Below are 19,100 nucleotides of genomic sequence, written 5' to 3' on the forward strand. Positions count from 1 at the left end.
TTTGTTCTGCAGTATCATTGAGACTATGAAAGAGAGAATGGTTTGGATGCAATTCTGATAATCCTCACTGTAAGACTGGGTCGGCCTCCTTGGGCCTTCCTTACATACAGCTCCATTATGTAAACTCTGGCCATCGGCGAAGATTGTAGCTTTGTGGGCATCTTTTCAAGAACAAAAGAAAAACCATTGAAGTTGCCCAATCCTGTGTTACCCCTACTTGTTCCTAGAACTGAAGCCTAGCAGGCCTTCTTGGCTTCACTCTTCCTTTTTACAGGTGTTTTAAATCCGTTTCTGGCCTACAAAAATGTTTATCCTGTTTGGGAACACAGTTGTTGTCCTTATCATCCTCATCGTAAGTTGTTATTTTGGGTGTGTGGAAGAGAGGTGGCAGGGTCTACAGCATGGACTTCTAAGTACCAGCATGTACAGAAGTTTTTCACTGTCATCATTTATTAATTCTTTGGTTTTCTAGGTGTCTCGGATTGCAGACAGTGAGAAAAGTGTTATGTTAATGCTGGGACGCTGCCTGCCACACATTGTTCCTAATGTACTGTTGGCAAAGAGAGAGGTGAGACACAGAAGTAATTTTACCCCAGTCATCTCATCATGTTGTCCATTTTTTGTCATTTTGAAGTTTAGTGTTATATTTTAATTTTGTTGAAGTCTATTACTTGCAATCATATTCTTACTTTTGTGCATGCATCTCTGCTCCTAGAGAATGGTTTTACATCTTTGTCAGGTGAGTTCGGTAAAACTGCATGGTATTCATGTTTTTACAATTCTGCTTAAGCATCATTACCTTCTGCAACACTAACTATTACTGTAGGTCCATTTATGTACCATGAATACTGTCCATTTTTTACATTACAGTTAACTAATTTTTCTCTGCTTCTGATATGGTATGCTTGATATATTACAGAAATAGCTTCTCATTGTATTGAAAATTAACAGGGACTAATAATGTAACTCTTAAATGTACTTGTAGTTAATTATTATAAATGTCAGTTTTCTTATATTTGGCAACAATTACATTGGATGATAGGATAGTTATAATATTAATTACAATAACTTTTGAAAGCACCTTTTTGTTTTTCTTGTTGCTAACCTGTTATTGACAAATGCTCTATATATCCAAAATACAGTAGCAAATATATATATTTTAGTGCACATAGCCTATGTTTGTGAGCCATAAATACTATAGAAAGTTTTCTTAGGAGTTATATTTTTCCAATAAAAAATTAATGAAAAGTTATCTATAACCTCATCTAAATGACAGAAGTGATTATTTGCAAACGAGTTTATTTATTTGAATTATTCAATTTATGAAGTCAATTTCCAGTTAACAAAATTTTTTATAAAAAATTGGATAAGAATATTTCAGAATGTATCATGTAAGTTTCTTCAGTTATTACTATTTACCACTGATTTCAATCATAAATCATGGGACCTACAGTATGATAGGTACACAGTGCATTGGCAAAACTTGTATAAAGCTTATCCTTAATTATCCATTTAGCCCAAGAAATTTGTACTGATCCTCAAGAAAACTTACATGAAGAGCTTTAAAATATTTTATACCTATAGGTATTTTTAATTTAAAAGGTATAAAAATGACTATTTTCTTACTGATGGTTTTATCTTACCTAATATTTAAAAATAGTTGTGAGATACTAAGTGTGGAAAATTTTCTGTCTTGAAGGATCAGTGTCCAATTTCATGTTGTTTTGCAGTTCTGCCTGGCAGAATGGTGTTTGAGCTTCTTTTCCTTTTTCAGCTTGTAACATAATCCATGCAATGCATTAATGTTTGCATCCCTTTAACTATCGTTCCTTAATACAATCCTTTCAAATATCACAGAAACCTAATTGTTATGAATACAGTTTAAGCTTTTTAAATTTTTCCTATTTTTATCATAAGAACAATCTACCTAAAATATGATTGTACTGCATGAAGTATTTATAAATTTGAATCAACAGTAATCAGATATATTATATATATATATATAATAAATAAATAAATAAATAAAAAAATATATATATATATACAGAAGCATATATATATATAGATATACACACACTTATTTCATTTGTGGTATGATGTACATACTGTTCTGGCTGATATTAAGTTGTTTATATTTAAAATTTAAATACTTAAAATTTTATGAAGAATCGATCATTTATCTTAGTTTATTTAATTATTTGTACCTTATTCTATTTTATCAGAAAATTTACCATTTATAGTGTATACTGAAGTTGTATTCCCTCAAAATTAAATTGGTAAATAATGAAATATATCTTGATTTGGTTTGAAACCAGTCCCAGGGCATAAAAGGACAAAATTTTTATTTCATCCTGATACAGGATTACTTTTATTTAATATTTCATCTTAGTTCCTTAAATCTATATTTTTAAAAGATCTTGTTATTGAAGGATTAATTTTTTATTTCTCAAGTTTTATATATTCTCTTATCAATATAAGCCCTTCTTGGTATGTAAATACAATTAAAATGTCCTTTAATAAACTGACTGATCATAGTAATATCCTAGCTGATTAAATAAATAAAGACTAGAAGTAGGATTTAAGGTTTTAATTAAGTAATATGTTCATGTGGTTAAACTTTTAAATACAAACATAAAAAGATATACAAGAAAAACATTTTCCCCTGTCCATGAGCCACTATCCCACATACAATAGATGTTACCAGCTTCTAATGTACTCTTTCAGGTCCTTTGCCCATTTTTTAATTGCATTGTTCATCTTTGTTTTTGAGTTGTAAGAGTTCTTAACAATTCTGTATATTAAACCCCTACCTCATACATGTTTTGCAAATATTTTCTCCCATCCTGTAGATTGTCTTTTCACATTCTTGATAATATCCTTTGATGGACAAATGTTTTTCATTTTTATGAAGTCTAATTTATCTACTTTTTTCTTTTGTTGAGTTTTTAGTGTCAAATCTAAGAATCCATTGTCAAATCTGAGGTCAGGAAGATTTATCCCTGTCTTTTCTTCTAATAGTTCAATAGCTTTAGCTCTTGTAGGTCATTGGTCCATCTTGACTTAACATTTTGTATATAGAGGGAGGCAGGGGTCCAGCTTTATTCTTCTCATGTGGTTATCCAGTTGCACCATTTATGGAAGGGAAAATTGCTTCCCCATTGAATGCTCCTGGCATCTTTGTCAAAAATCAGTTGTTTATAGGTGTTTGGATTTATTTCTGCATTCTCAGTTCTGTTCCATTGGTCTTTATGTTTATGGTTAGGCCTGTGTATACTATTTTGGTTACTGTAGCTTTGTAGTAAGTTTTGAAGTTGGGAAGTATGAGTCCTCCAATTAATTTTCTTTTTTACTTTTTCAGTATTGTTTAGCCATTCAGTTCCATATCAGTTTGATACTCAATTTTCATTTCTGCATAAAGGTCATTGGAATTTTGATAGGGAATTACATTCAACCTGTAGATTAATCTTCTAATTCATGAAGATGGGATTCTTTCCATTTACTTATATCTTTAATTTCTTTCAGGAATGTTTTGTAGGTTTCATCTTTCATTTCATTGTTTAAATTTATTCCTAGATATTTTATTCTTTTGGATGCTATTGTAAATGAAAATTTTTCCATAATTTCCTTTTCAGATTGTTCACTGCTAGTATATAGAAACAACTGGTATTTGTGTATTGATCTTGTATGCGGATTTTATGAGATTTTCTATTATATATAGTATCGTGTTATCTACAAATAGAGGTTTTCAATTTGGATAGCTTTTATTTCTTTTTCTTGCCTAATTGCTCTGGCTAGGACTTCTGTACAATGTTGAATAGCAGTGTTTTGGGAAAACAGATATCCTTCTCTTGTTCCTGATCTTAGAGGGAAAGCTTTCAGTCTTTGACCTTTGAGTATGCTAGCTGTGGGCTTTTCATAAATGCCCTTTGTTATATGAAGAGAGTTCTCTTCTACTTCCAGTTTTCTGAGTGTTTTTATCATGAAAGTGTGTTGAATTTTGTCAAATGCTTTTTCAGCATCAATTGAGATAATCTTTTCCCCTTCATTTTATTGATGTGGTATAATACATTGATTTTTTTTTTTTGTATGTTGAACCACCTTTACATTCCTGGGATAAATCCCACTTGGTCATGATGCATAATCCTTTTAGTGTGTGCTTGGATTTGGTGTCAGTATTATATTGTTCATTTTTGTGTCTACATTCATATGAGATATCAGTCTATAGTTCTTTTGTGGTGCTTTGTCTGGTTTTGGTATCAAGCTAATGCTGGTGACATACAATATGTTAGGAATTCTTACTCCTCTTTTTTTGCAAGAATTTGAGTAGGAACAGCATTAGTTCTTCTTGAAGTATATTTTAGAGTTTACCAGTGAAGCCATCTGATCCTGGAACTTTTCTTTATTGAGAAGTTTTTTATTAGGGATTTAATATCCTTGCTTTCTATAGATCTGTTGAGATGTTCTGTTTCTTCTTGAGTCAGTTTTGGCAGTTTATGTGATTGTGGGAATTAGTTCGTTTCACTTTGATTCCCTGATGTGTTGGTGAAACCCTTATTCATGGTAGCCACTTAAAATCCCTTCAATTTTTGTAAGATTGGTACTACTGTCCCCTCCATTTCTGATTCTAGTTATTTGAATCTTTTCTATTTTTCTTAGTCTAGCTAATTCATTTTATTGATTCTCTATTGTTTCTCTTGTCTATGTTTCATTTATTTCTGCTCTTATCTTTATTATTTTCTCCTATCTGCTGGCCTGGGTTTAGTTTGCTGTATACCTAATTCCTTAAGGTATAAAGCAAGATGGTTGACATGGGATCTTGCTTCTTTTTTAATGTAAGAATTTAAAACTGTAAATGTTGCTCTGAGTACTGCTCTTGCTGCATTATGTAAGTTTTGGTATGTTGTGTTTTTCATTTTCATTCATCTTAAAGTATTTCCTAATTTCCTTAGTGATTTTTTTGACACATTGGTTGTTTAAGAGAATGTTGTTTAATATCCACAAATTTATGACTGTTCTCTTATGTTTTTAAATGATTTTTAATATCATTCCATTGTGGTTGGAGAAAACAATTTGTATGACTTCAATCTCTTAAATTTATTGGAAATTGTCTGAGTCCTAACATATGGCCTATCCTTAAGAATGTTCCATGTGCATTTGAAAAACGTATATTCTGCTGTTGTCAGGTGGAGTTCTGTGTATGTCTGGTAGGCCTAATTGTTTATAGTATTCAAGTCCTCTCTTTCCTAAGTGATCTCCTGTCTAGATGTTTTTATCCATTATTGAAGCTGAGGTATTTAAATCTCCAGCTATTATTGTAGAACTATATTATATTATCTCAGAGATGTTTTGTGCATGTATAAGCAAATTCAAATATATCATCTTTTTTCCTTGACTTACACCAATGATACCATACTGTATGCACTGTTTCTCCACTTTGCTTTTTTTCCATGTGACCTTTTTTTTTTTGGTATCTTCCTATGTCAGTACATGGAGAACTTTCTTATTCTTAAGGCTGTATAATATCTAGTCTTTTAATAATTTTTAAACATGTCTTAATTTAGTGTTTCTCAAACTTTGTTGACTACACTCTCAGTAAAAAAGACATTTTACCTAATGTTCCAGTATATAATGACATATATAATTTAAAAATTTATAAATCAAGTCTTACCTTAATTACAAAAAGTTAAAATAGGAAACAATATCAAATACAATTTCATAAATATTTTAAACAATAAAGAATAGTAAAAATATGCTCTTCATGACCCATTCAATTGATTTTATAGGGATTTTAGAGGGAGTAACATAGAGGTTAATTTAAACTGCCTAACAAATTAAACTACTTTTTATAAAAAAGGAAAGCATAGTGAATATAGATAGTAGTGTTTCTTGTTTTTATCACAACCTTCAAGTCATAATTACAGCATACACTATTTCAAATCTAAGATGTCATTGATTATAACAGTTACGTACCTTTAAGAAAGAATTACAGTTAAATTATGGCATTGTATCTCCATTGTAAGGTGCATCCCAATTTCAGAGGTGAAAAAAAGTGAAAAAAGTTTCCCTCCTATGTTCTGTGAAGTAATGATAATCTCTCTTTTACAAACTTGTTTTTAAAAAGACTTCCTTGCCTATTCATTTGGTGAGAAAAAAATTCAGTGATGAACTGACATTCTGTATGTGGCTTATGTAATAGTTCTCTTTAATGGGTTGGTGGAGGAACTTGAATCTTTCAAAACAAATTATAAATATATTTTTCATTTGATACACACATATGGTTGACCCTTAACACAGTTTTGAACTGCACAGGTGCACTTTTTTAGATTCTTTTCAATAAATATATTGGAAAATTTTTTCAAGATTTGCAACAATTTGAAACAACTTGAAGATGAACTGGATAGCCTAGAAATGTCAAAAAAATTAAGGAAAAGGTATGTCATGAATACATACAATGTATATATAATAGTCTATTTTTACTACTATCATTTACTACTATCATTTACTACTACATAAAATCAACAGTAAACTATTAGAGTTAAGTTTTAGGGAAGTCACAAGTTATACATGGATTTCCAACTGCATAGGGAGTCAGGACTCCTACCTAGCCCCAGCATTGTTCAAAGGGTCTGCTTATGTAATAAATAGGCCAGAATAATTGATTTTTCACAATCTCTGCTTGAAATTCATTTGAAGCAAAAATTCTGTAATTTAAAAACAATTTAATAAATGATTGCTTCTCAAATAATTTTTAGTAGTACATCTAAAGTTAACTTTCATTTTCAATCTGTGCCAAAGAAATATATGCCATAAGCTTGCTAAGTTGGAAAAGCGAGAAGGAACCTAAGCCTGAAATGGGAGTAGGGCAATTGGAAATAGGGAATGAGTCCAAGCTTTCTCTTTGGGATGTTAAATGTTAGATTGGTGATAGTTGCATTACTCTGAATATATTAAGAACCACTAAATGTACACTTGAATTGGATGAATTTCATGATATATAAAATATAACTAAAGCTGTAGAAAAAAAAAGCAAAGACTAGAACCAAGTCTTTTAAAGTTTTAAAAGGAATATCTCTCAAGACCTGTTCATCTTCTGAGAAACCAAACTTTGATTTTTTTATGTTGCCATTCATGTTTGCATCATGGTAAATTTTTTAACTTCTGAGTAGTAATAACCCACATAATTATAACTGTATGAGAGTGCCAGGAAGGAAAAAGTTTTCCTTCTACCCACTTAGGCTCTTTAGCTGGTCTAATAATCAAATTAGCATAGGCAGATTAACAGGAGAAAAACAAATTTAATTTTGTACATATAGGGGCCCCATAAGAATATGAGATCCACGGACACGCTAGGGGTTTGAGTGTTATAGGCTGTCTTGAGCTAGGAATGGAATAGGATCTGGGGCTTCAAAAGGGAGGAGGAGGATTCACAAGACAGTAAAAAGAGCAGATGTTTGGCTATTAGGTGTTAATCATGTAACAGATTTTTTTATTTCTTAGTAATAGTTCTCTTTCTGAGCCAGATCCTATCTAAGTTCTTTTAGGTAGTTTAAGGAAGAGGTAAAAGTTTTTCTTGAGTCTGCTGGATCTTCATTGCCTTCAGTTCAAAATAGTCCACATACCAAAGTGGCACATTTGGAGAGATATGTTCCAAACCTCTTCAAGTTATACAGTAGTATACTAATTAAATACAGTAAAGTAGGTAAACTTGGTCCATCATTTTTGCCTATTTATTGTGTTTTAATTTGGGAAGTAAATCACAAGATCCTTAGCAGTATCAGAGTTTTGAAGTTCTGTGGTCTGGCAGCTGCGCCTGGGGAGGTTTCTCCCTGTGCTATAGATGAAACCTCAACCTAGACGGAGAAGGGTCCTTGACTCTGAATGAGAAAGAATTCTCCAGCAGGTTGGATGAGTGTAGGTAAGGAAGGAATTCATTAAATGTGAGAGTAGCAGTGAATGGCAGTAGCCGAGCAGGCTGTAGAGAGCAAGGAAGAACAGAGGGAGGAAGGGGTAGCTAATTGAACTCCTGCTCAACATAGGGCAGATCCCTTACCAGCTCCTGAAGCCAGGGTCACCTGGTGTCGAGGGCCTGCTTGAATCTGCATGGCACAGAAACTAAGCCCCTACCACCCCAGTATTTGGGAGAGCCACAGAGCACTGGATGGAGTGAGGTCATGTTCTGATAACTTCCCAAAGGCAAAGAAAGGAGATTTTCAGGCAGACTATTAAAGAGCACGATCATGCAGCTTCAGTCCTGTCTGGATTACCTGGGAACAGGATTTGCAAGCCCAAATCAGAGCTCTCAGTAGCCCATCCCTACTTGTCTGGAGTAGAATAGAGAGAGAGTGAAGACTTGTGCTTAAGTCTGGAAAATAGAATGAAATAGCAAAGTAACAAAGATGCTTATCACTGGAAGAGCACAGAGACAAGACAGTAAACTGAGCAGTGAGAAGGCTTTATTTAAGGCAAAAAGTACACACTTGAAGAAAGGGAAGTGTAGGCAATCTTAGAAAGGAGGTACACTTAAGGGCTTAAAATTCTGTCTTTTAAGGCTTTCAAGAATGGGGCAAAGGGCAAAGACCAGGAGGCGGGGTGTAGGCTTAACGTGTGGTCTCATGATGTCTCTCAGGTGAGAGACATTATGTCACCATCCATAGTCTGTCCTCTAGATCTGTGAGGTAAATTTAACACAAATAATTTCTTGGTCCTGTTCTCCAAGGTAGTGATTACCCTCAAGCAGTGGGGACATATCATCTAGGACTACTCCTGCCTTAAGACAGGGTTGGTGATTGGCTGATTGCCATAAAATGTTAGACTCACCTCCTAATTACCTGGTTTTTAAAATGAAACTTTAGCCTTAAGATGGAATCTCTCCTGTTCTTACTGTACTGTTTATATCTAGGCATTTTCATCACAGGCATGAAAAATTAATCATGATGCTTGTCCCATGTCACGCCCTACCTCAGTTTCAACTAGGCTTCCTAAAGTTTGGGCCCCAGAAATTATACACAGTATAGTTGACTTCCAATCAACAGGTTCTGGTATAAATCCAGAAGAAAATAATAAGCCTGCTATTAGTAATAGTAACTAATACCATACTAGCATCAGATGTTAATAATTTTAAGAATAGGTATTTTAGCAGTTCTTGAAGTATAGAACTTTTCCAGAGGTGAGTAATCTTATTTTTTCCTTATGTGAGTCTTTGTAATGTTGTTCTTTCTTTATTCTTTACATGTTACTCTCAATATCATGAGAAGTCTCAACTGAAAATCTAAATCAGAGGGTATACACTTACCAGTACTTGAATTTAAATTGCAATTCAGTATTGCTTAATTCCTAGGCAAAAGACTAGATAGAAAATTTAAAAACAGCAACTACTTAAAATTTTTTAAAATAAAGCTTGAGTTATAAAAAATAATTTTAGTGGAACAGTGAAGACAACCATGAGCTAGAATTTATTGGATTAATGTGTTAATCTTTCCAGAACTGTAGGATTTTGCTACTTGACCAGAAGAACTCAACCATTTCCTCTTTGATCTAATGTAAATGAAACTGATCTAAATGTAAATGATTCCTTTTCTGTTTTAGATTCCTTTCAGTACTTGGAGCAATTATCTTATCAATATTTTCATGAGTTTTTAATCTTAAATTTTGCCTAATTTCATTTCCTACTTCATTTTTCCTCAGCTTAATATAGAATCAGTCATTCAGATGCTTCTTTTTTCCTATTTTTGTAACTCGAACACACACTAGTCTTTATAAGACTGAGATAAGTAAAAATATTCATAAAATCAAATGTAAAAATTTAAAACATTTACTACTACTGCAAATGTGATTTGTTTATCATTAGAAGCTATGTTATTTTGCTTGCAAAACTTGAAAGGAGAATTAAAATGCTGGAATCCTTTCCTATTTAATTCTGTATAAAATTCCATGAGTAACCTAAGATTTAAGGGGTGGGAGATCCTTCATATAGAAAAGACTAGCTTTGTTATTTAAATTAAAAAAATTAAAATATTTAAAGCAAAAGTCATTTACTTGACAAGTGCAAATTACTAAACCTTTTAAATTAATGAATTCTAGAGTCCTTTTCTAGCATGGTTAATAAAGTATTGGAACACCCCTGCAGGAGGATTGCTACACTGATTTCCTCTCTAATAATCAGTACGATCAATTCTGTATTTCACCTTACTATCAGGTGCGAAAGCATGTTTTAAAATATTTAACATTCCTGTTTCTTTGATGTATGGGCACAGTAACTTTTTCATGTTGGGTGGAGGTGGGGAATTACCTTTGGGGTATAATGTTACCAAAGCCAAGGTATTTTCTTGCCATGGTTATTACTACTTTATTACTAACATGCGACATTAAATCTAATACACTTAAGGATTTTTTCATGTGAAAAAATCTTCAGCTTTAGATATAATGTCTAACATTGCTGTGTCATTCTCAATACATTTCTATTTAATCATTCAGACATTTTTAAAACCACTGTCACCTTGTCTTCCAGAAGAAATATAGCTATCACTTTTAACTGTTTAATTCAGAATTACAAGGAAAGTTTTTAAAGTACTAGACTTCTTCAGTTTGACAAATGGTATCAAAGGGAGAATATCTATTCAAATGTATAAATTTATGAATAGTATAAAAATGGTAAAGAAGGACTTAATAAATTCTGATGTGGGTGTATTAGTATTTCAGAGGTTTGAAAAGATGAATTTATAACAAATAAATATGAATATATAGCACAGCAAATACATATTTAAAGAATTCATAATTTCAAGAGTGGCACAAATAAAAATGAGTAAATGAATGATAGAGAAGTGAGGATATTTGGAGCCAAAAAAATCATTGACGGCTCTATCAGAAACAGACTACTCTTTCTACTGTTTTCTACCATCACTTCCTGGGCCTTTTCTCAGCTATCTACATGTTGCTATAAGAGGAGGAGGCCAGCTGGCATCCTTTATACACTGAGTTGCAGCTGCCACAGATGTTAATGTGCCAGAATGTACCCTGTTTTCCTTGGCGTGGAATAGCAACCAAAATTTATTGGCAGTGACATTCTGTATTTTGTTAATTTCACCAGCAAGAAATAAAAGCATTTGGCAGTACAAATTATTACTGACTGTGATTCAGAAAAGTGAGAAGTTTTTTTTTCACAGCCCTAAATTCAAGAACAAATTTTAGAGTTGAAGGGAACAAAGACTGACAAATGATTTTCCTCCCATGTCAGTTTGGATTGGTTGGTAATAGCTGCTTCGGTTAAGTGCTGTATATGGAAGCCTTTATGAAGCCAGCTTTGATCTCAATGGTAAAAATTAACAATTCGTTTAGCAATAGATAAGGAAATTGCAGATGAGGAAATTGTAGAACATGGGTGAAATATTTTCCATTCCTCTACTGATTGTTATTGCATGTTTCACTTGAGGAAACTAAAAATCAGAAAAGTTTGTGATTCTCATTAGGTTCTCTAACACTAAGGTGTAAATTGATACCGGGACTCTTCTAACTCCCAGTCCTGTGTTCTCAGTTTGGCACATCTGTAGCCATATCCCAGTTAAAAGAGTCTCCATATTAATGTATGACATAAACTTCCTCTTTGATTAAGATCACTGAGCCTCATAGTTAAAAAAAAAAAAAGAAAAAGGCAAGAAAATTTAATGCAACAAGAATATATAGCAACACAGTATTTTGGTGTGCCTGTTTTTGCGATAAAGAAGCTAGAAATTATGCTGTATATTTTAAATAGTGTGTGTGTATGTATTTGCAATTACAGCAAATATCTTAAGCCCATCTTAAATAACTTTAAAGAGTAACACAATAAGAAGAGAATAGAATAAGATAATGTAAGCATGTATGTAGACACAATGGGAAAACGGGAGGAAGGGTCAGGAAGAAGCAAGAAAACCCTCAGGAGAGATTGAACATGGGGAAAAAGTACAAATAAAATATATAGAACCTTTTCTTGATTATCAGACATTAAAATATTCTCTCTTTTTGTTAGTGTCTTCTAGAGTAACTACTTTTTCATCCTTAAGTTTCCACTCCCAGTGGTATATTGTGGATGATGCATTGGCCTTAGGCCCCTCATTAGTATCATTAGCTCTTAGCAGCCTAAATGGAATCTTCTGAGGATTAGTCCTTGGTGTTATCATCTCCTACCCTAACATTTTATAAAAGGTTTATTTATTTTCTTCTATAAAATCTTATTAAGCCTCTGGGGAAATCATTATAATTTTAAAATAATATGTAAAGACTTTAGAAATAATAGAAAGGGACTTGCAGTCCTGCCTTCACATTTCAGTTTCAGTTCCTCTGAGAATCCTATCATCCACTTCAAAATGGGAAGATACTCCTATAGTGTAGACTTTTCTTCAAAGTATCGTACATTATTCCATGGTGATCAATCCCTATTTTAAATCTGCCAGCACTTTTTGGTAGGTAGGGAAGTAGATGGGAAAAAGAAATAGGAATCATTCTGTCCATAAATTTTTTACATCATAATGATTTCTTAAAAATACCTGCAAAATACTGTTTTTATAACTGAGGATTTCTCTCCAAAAATACTTTATAATTTTTGGACCTTTAATCCATTAGTTTTGAAAATCCATTTCAAAATGAAAAACATCGGTATCTTTTGAATTATTGCGTAGTTTAATTAAAATGTGAAACAAGTTTAATTTTCAATTATTTCTTTGGAAGAGAGAAACTTACATATCTGTTACTTTGCTACAAAATTTTGAATTTACCTCTGCATGTTGAATGTGCAAGAAACAAAATACTGTTGAAATTTTCCATTTCACCATAAAGGATTTCTACTGATTCTCAGTAGTATCAGTAGAACAGTCAGCACCTATAGAAATGGTTTTTTCAGTGAGTCACTGGGTTAGGTGCTAAGGGTGCAAAATTATTAATTATATCTAGTCTTAATAAAAATATACTGTACTTGTGGAAGTGGGGGAGAGTTGTCTTTATTTTCTGTTATCTTAAGTTTTACGATAATACACTTAACTTGTGCAAGTTTTTGTTTAAAAACACTATCAAAATTAAAATTACTGAATGTATCAGCTTATAATAAGATGGAATGTTATTTAATATAAAAACGAGTGGACCCTTAGGAAGCCCTAGATAATAAAACAAGGTTAGGTGAATTTTAACTTTATTATATTGTGGTTTTCACCCTCTGCACAACCAAGACATAAATATGTTTCAATATTTTTTCTTGAAATTTTAACCTTACAAAATTAGAATTTGCTTTTCTACATGTAAAGGTTTATTTCACTTAAAATATTCATCTAAGAATACTTTGGGGAAAAAAGAATATTCTGCAATGCATTTTTACTTTGAATTTTTCCACCTTCATATTTCTTCAGGAGTTGATCCCCCTCATATTGTGTACAGCATGCCTACATCCTGAGCCTAAAGAGAGAGATCAGCTTCTCCACATACTGTTCAATTTGATCAAGAGGCCAGATGATGAGCAAAGGTGGGTATGGGTACTTTGGGAAATACAATGTTGACTTACTAATTTTACTAATTTGGCATCAAGATTAGCATTTTAATTTAAATGCCTCCTTTCCTTCAAATACCTATATTAAAACAGAGGAAACACTGGCCCCCATTGCTCAGCAATGTTTTCATTTTTCTTCCAGTTGGGTTGAATTTGTATACTTTTGTGTTAGTTACCTTTGGGCTTCTAATTCAAGTATTTATTTGCCTTTATCTTTCACATTTGATTTCTGAGAACTCTTAAATAGTTCTTCTTTTTCCCACAAATGAACTAGATACATAATGACCTCTCGTTGGTTATGCTTTACAAGAAATAAAATATTTAATATATGAATTTCTTTATCACTGGGCTATCTGTAAGCCAAATATTGGCTAGAGGGGTACAGTATTTTGTTTTGTTTGCTCCTGAGTTAAATGCCCGAAACCAAGGATGCCTGAATGGAGAAATGAGTTATACCTGAGGGTGGTGAGGGGAAGGGGCGGGGCACACATCGAGGCGACTTTCTAGAAGAAAGAGGAATGGGTTCTGGTGAAGCAACAATGATAAGTTGTCTATCTCAGAGAATAAAACCTTTGACTACTAAGTGAAGCTATGCAAGTGTGAATGTGAACGAAGCATCCTGATGGGTGGGTAGGTAGACTAGCACCAGTTGGATAAATTGGGCAGTGGAAATATTTTTATAAGTTATAATTTTCTATCTTAAGGAAAAAATGATTTTTTACTTATTACTTTACAAAACAGTAGATATATACATTACGTTAGGTAACTTTATGTAATTTTAATACTTGTTTTCCAAGTATTTTTACAACTTTTACCCCTTCTAAAAATGTTGGGAAATCATTAAGAGTGAACCTTAAAACCAAATCATGCTTGAATTTTAAAAATACAAGGAATCTCTTCAATTATGAGAATGAAAATTGTTTTTATAGAGACTTTAAAACTCTGTAAGTATATCTCTCTTTCCTGCTGTTACCAAAATATACCTGAGCAAGCAGGGAAACATGTCCTTCAAGTTCTAGTCAAGACTAATCTACACCAGCGGTCCTCACATCCTGATCAAATAGAAAGGGAAATTAAATCACCATATTAATACCATTCATTTCAACTGAGCATTTTGTAAGGACAATATGATGGTGCTGTATAGAAAAATTAATATTCATTTTCTTCTTGGAAAATACTATTCCCTATCTTGCTAGTTTATTAATTAATAATTTAATACCATTTATTTACAGTGTTATCTTTAGATTTGCAAGGAAAAAACTAGATTTGTAAGCCTGTTTCATAAGCTCTGCGCTTAAAGCTAATAGCTGCCACCTAGTGGCCAAAAGTACTTAGCCTTATATCTGGTTCGGCTGACAGGAATTGAGCGCTTGTGTCCACACATAAATCTTTCACCTTACAGAGATACAATTCTTAATTAAAATAGACTAATCAACTGAGCGACTATGTATAATGTGGTTAAGAAACTAACAAAGCAAAATTTTAAAATTAGCATTATGTACTTGACATATAATCACTCATTACTTTTCCTTAGTAAAAAAAGTATCGGGCTTTTTTTATTATACCCTCATCACTGGCTTTTTTGGCTAGAGACTGCCTCCAGTTCCTTGCACATGGGCTTCTCCAGCATGGCAGCATACTTCATCAAAGCATGACAGCTGAGGAGGCAGTAGCGAAAGTCCCACAAGATGCATATCACAGACTTTTGTAACCTAATCTCAGAAGTGACATCCCATCAGTTTGGCCTTTCTCTCTGTTAGAAGCAAATCATTAGGTCCAGTCTACACTCAAGTAGATGGAATTACATAAAAAGGAGTCAGTATGGGGCAGTGGACATCCCTGGGGATCTGTGTCAGAAGCTGCCTGCCACGGTTATCTTGGGTATAATACCAAAAATTCTAATTGAAGATACATCATTTTACTAATATGATACCATAGTTTTTATTGTAGAAATACAGGGGCTAATCACTGATTGTTTTAGTGGCTAGGAGCTAAAGTTTGGTAGAAGCTGCAGCATTAGACACAGTAGATCTCAGACTGCATGTGTAGGAAGCTAACTTAGGAGGTTACGAGATTCGGCTTCAGACCCTTAGTGATCCCTTCACAATGTCTCTCACAAATAGTGCTGCTGCTGAGAAACTGGTCTTAAACACTCCTTTGGTGGCAGCCAGCTATTGTTGGAAAAGTCTAATTTGTACAAAAATACTGTATACTTTATGTGAATTACAGAGTTGCCTCTTTTTTAACCCTTAGTTCTAGTTTTGCCTTCTACTGCAAATATGAGAACTTACCCATTTATGTTATTTTTCAGGCAGATGATACTAACAGGTTGTGTGGCATTTGCACGTCATGTTGGGCCGACCCGTGTAGAAGCTGAACTTTTACCACAGTGTTGGGAACAGGTAAATAACTGTATTGGGGTTTCCCCTAGCTATTACATGCCAACTTCTTATCAGTGTTCATAGCTGAGGGATATAAATTATGCTGCTATTTCTCTAGCCCAGCTCAGTGATAGTGCTAAAGAATTCTCTGGGATATTTTGCTTTGTTCATTCTTCCAACTTTGATACTTAAGAAACAGTAAGTAGTCCTAGTGCTGGGTACTGTTGTGGTCACTAGGGATACAGCGGTGAATAAAAGACAAAGACATCCTAGTGGGGAGATCAGAGCAAACAAGTGATTTATGATGTCTTATAGTGTTATCAAACTATGAAGAAAAGTAAAGCAGGATGAGGATTAGAGAGTGATGAGGGAGAAGGAACCTCTGGGGAAGTGATATTTAGGTAAGGATCTGAATGAAGTGAAATACTGCAAATACAAAAGCTCTGAGGTGGGAGTGTGCTTGATGAGTTCAAAGGAGAGCAAGGATGTGTGTGTGTGTGTGTGTAGGTTCGTATCTTGTATGTATTGTATAGTTGTATATATTGCACGTATATACAGAACATAAAGTGTACTGTATTATAGGAGGTTTTTGTATTTATAATTCAACTCACTACTAACAATGCTTTTGAGTTTGTATTGAATTTTAATAGTGCAGTCCTCTGTAGAACTCAGAACCATTGACTTACTAGACTTGATACTTAGGTCATTAAGCAGCTTATTTGTCCATCTTAAAAGATGGGTTTCTTACTTACAAAGACAAATTTCATTGACCTTATTTACAGAGCATAGTCACTTATTCAAAAGAAAAAATATTGCCCTCTGAAATATTACCAAAGTATATGATCTGTTAGAATTCTATTCCTAATTTAGTGGAGGAGTGTCTAGATTCAATATGTAAAGTGAGCATTATATAATTATCTCTGACAATTCCTTTTGTCATCAATAGAGAATTGTATGTACTAATTTATGGTGAGACTCTATTTGCTGATAGATTAACTTGGAAATAACATATGCAACTTTGGATTTATAATTGTATACAGTTATCCATAAATGTATTTAATTTTTTAATAGTTCTTTTCCACTTTCTTTGCTCTTTTAAGCTTTATTGAGATATAATTCAGATACCATACTATTCACCCATTAAAGCATAATTCAGTGTTTTTTTTTTAGTATGTCCATAGAGTTACACAACCATCACCACTAACAATTTTAGAATAATTTTAGTCCCTTTAAAAGAAACTCCAACCCCTTGAACTTGGTTGTCATATTTCAAGATTGGCTATTTTGGGTCCCTAGAACTTCCATATGAATTTCAGGATCAGCTTATAAATTTCTGCAAAGAAGCCAGTTGGAATTTTCATAAGAATTTCACTGAATCTGTAGAAAAGTTTGGAGAATATTGCCATCCTAACAATAGTAAGCTTTCCAATCCATGAATATAGGATACTTTCTAGTTATTTAGGCCTTTTAAAGTTTTGTTCCATGCTGTTTTCTAATTTTCAGAATGTAATTTATGCACTCATTTGTTTAATTTATTCCTAAGTATTTTTTTTAGTACTATTGTAAATAGAATTTTCTTAGTTATATTTTCTGTTCATTGTTAATATAAAAAAATAATTGATTTTTATATATACTTTTAATTTTGAGACTCATTGAGCTATACTAAATAAAAGCAAAATGAAAGCTTATGTATAGCATACTTTAACATTCAAACAATTCTGCTTTGAGGTTACTATTTCTGAATTAAATTTAATTCAGAGTTGTTATTTATAAATATCTCTACCACCACCTCTTCTGTAACCTGAATGAACGTGGTTATTGGGGATCTGTCTAGCCGCCTAGCTCCAGTTTGTTGCCCAGTAGATTGCTATATAATTTCTTTTCTTAATTTTAGGCATCCAATATATTAATGAATTATGCCACCTTTTCATATGGGAATATGAGAACAGATATACTTCTTTTCCATCAAAGAAAGATTTATATTCTATGAAGAAGACATATGGGAACAAAACCCAGTATGTGTCATTTTTTTTGTTATTTTTTGTTATAATTCAGTGTAGTCATCACAGTAACAAAACCCAATCAACCTGCATATGTGAACAGAAATGGACTGAAGTCTACTTATTTTAAAAACAAAATCATATCACTGGTCAAGGGCTCTGGCTAAATCACTGATGAACTTACTGCCTAATCCTTAGGTAAAAAGGAGGACTGATGAATCATTCCTGGCACATACTACAGACCATATCTATAATATCCAGAATCTGGGTTTTCCAAATTAAAAAGTAATTTTAAAAAATAAAAGCAATGTTGCTAGGGAAGTAGAAAGTTGCTCCTGACACCCTAAGGAAAGCCTAGTCTTAGGAAAGCCCACAATCTCTAGACACCTTGCCAAATTTTCATCTTTCCTTTATCCTTTTTTCTTTAACAGATAACCCCTGTGACCTCATTTTTTAGGCTCTCCCTGATTCCCTTATTCTTGATCCACCTATAGCCACACAGGGATTCCTAGAAGTGGAAAAGAAAGAACCTTTATTGCGTTCTTAACAGAATTTATGGTGAAAAATAATTCTCTGTTGCAGGAAGGGAGGGTTGTTTTTAGTGCTTGATTTATTTACTTTTTACTCTAGATTAATCACAAATACCCAGAAAGACGACTGCTTGTGGCAGAATCCTGTGGAGCACTGGCACCTTACCTTCCTGTAAGAATTGTCATTTTTTTCTTAAAAATTTGTTTTCCTTTTTACTAACAGACAGATCTTTCTTCAAGTGTCTTACATATTTTAATCTAAATTCTCCTAGGGCATGCTGTCCTAATAAAGGAAAACGATGAGCCAAAAACAAAAGGCTCACATTGATATAATATGGCATTGCAGACAGGTACATTAACCATTGATTTTGCATGAGTATAAATATATTAAACTCTATCTGCAATTCTCAAAACATGGTCTGAGGACCATGGGGGTTTCTTTGAGATCCTTTCAGAAGTGTCCGTGAGGGTAAGAAGTATTATTAGAACATTTTTTGTCTTTTTCTCTGTGTTGCCATGTATACCACTTGTGCAAAGGCTGTAGTGGGCAACAAAGCTGGGTGACCGAGGCAGTGATGTCCAAATATACTGATGCTAATTGTATTCTGCACTGACATGCTCCCCAGTTCACTTAAAAATAAGCTTGATAAACCTGTAAAATTACTAATTCTACTAAATT

General features: G+C 33.1%; 1 protein-coding gene across 9 annotated transcripts in view; it reads left to right on the forward strand.

Annotated features, from left to right (window-relative positions):
- The window catches only part of RELCH (RAB11 binding and LisH domain, coiled-coil and HEAT repeat containing), a 128,623-nt gene that overhangs the window by 53,360 nt on the left and 56,163 nt on the right, over positions 1-19,100 (forward strand). For 5 of the 9 annotated variants that reach the window (XR_005022936.2, XM_036876694.2, XM_036876695.2 and 2 more), the window contains 5 exons: positions 473-568; positions 716-739; positions 13,374-13,486; positions 15,822-15,912; positions 18,522-18,593. Coding sequence is in view for 8 of the 9 variants with exons in the window: in XM_036876694.2 (XP_036732589.2) it covers positions 473-568; positions 716-739; positions 13,374-13,486; positions 15,822-15,912; positions 18,522-18,593 (396 nt within the window). In the remaining variant the exon portion in view is untranslated. The remainder of the gene's footprint in view (positions 1-472; positions 569-715; positions 740-13,373; positions 13,487-15,821; positions 15,913-18,521; positions 18,594-19,100) is intronic. The other 4 variants (XM_036876698.2, XM_036876699.2, XM_036876702.2 and 1 more) reach the window with 2 other exon arrangements.

This window comes from Manis pentadactyla, chromosome 6 (assembly GCF_030020395.1).
Source record: "Manis pentadactyla isolate mManPen7 chromosome 6, mManPen7.hap1, whole genome shotgun sequence".
Taxonomy (NCBI): domain Eukaryota; kingdom Metazoa; phylum Chordata; class Mammalia; order Pholidota; family Manidae; genus Manis; species Manis pentadactyla.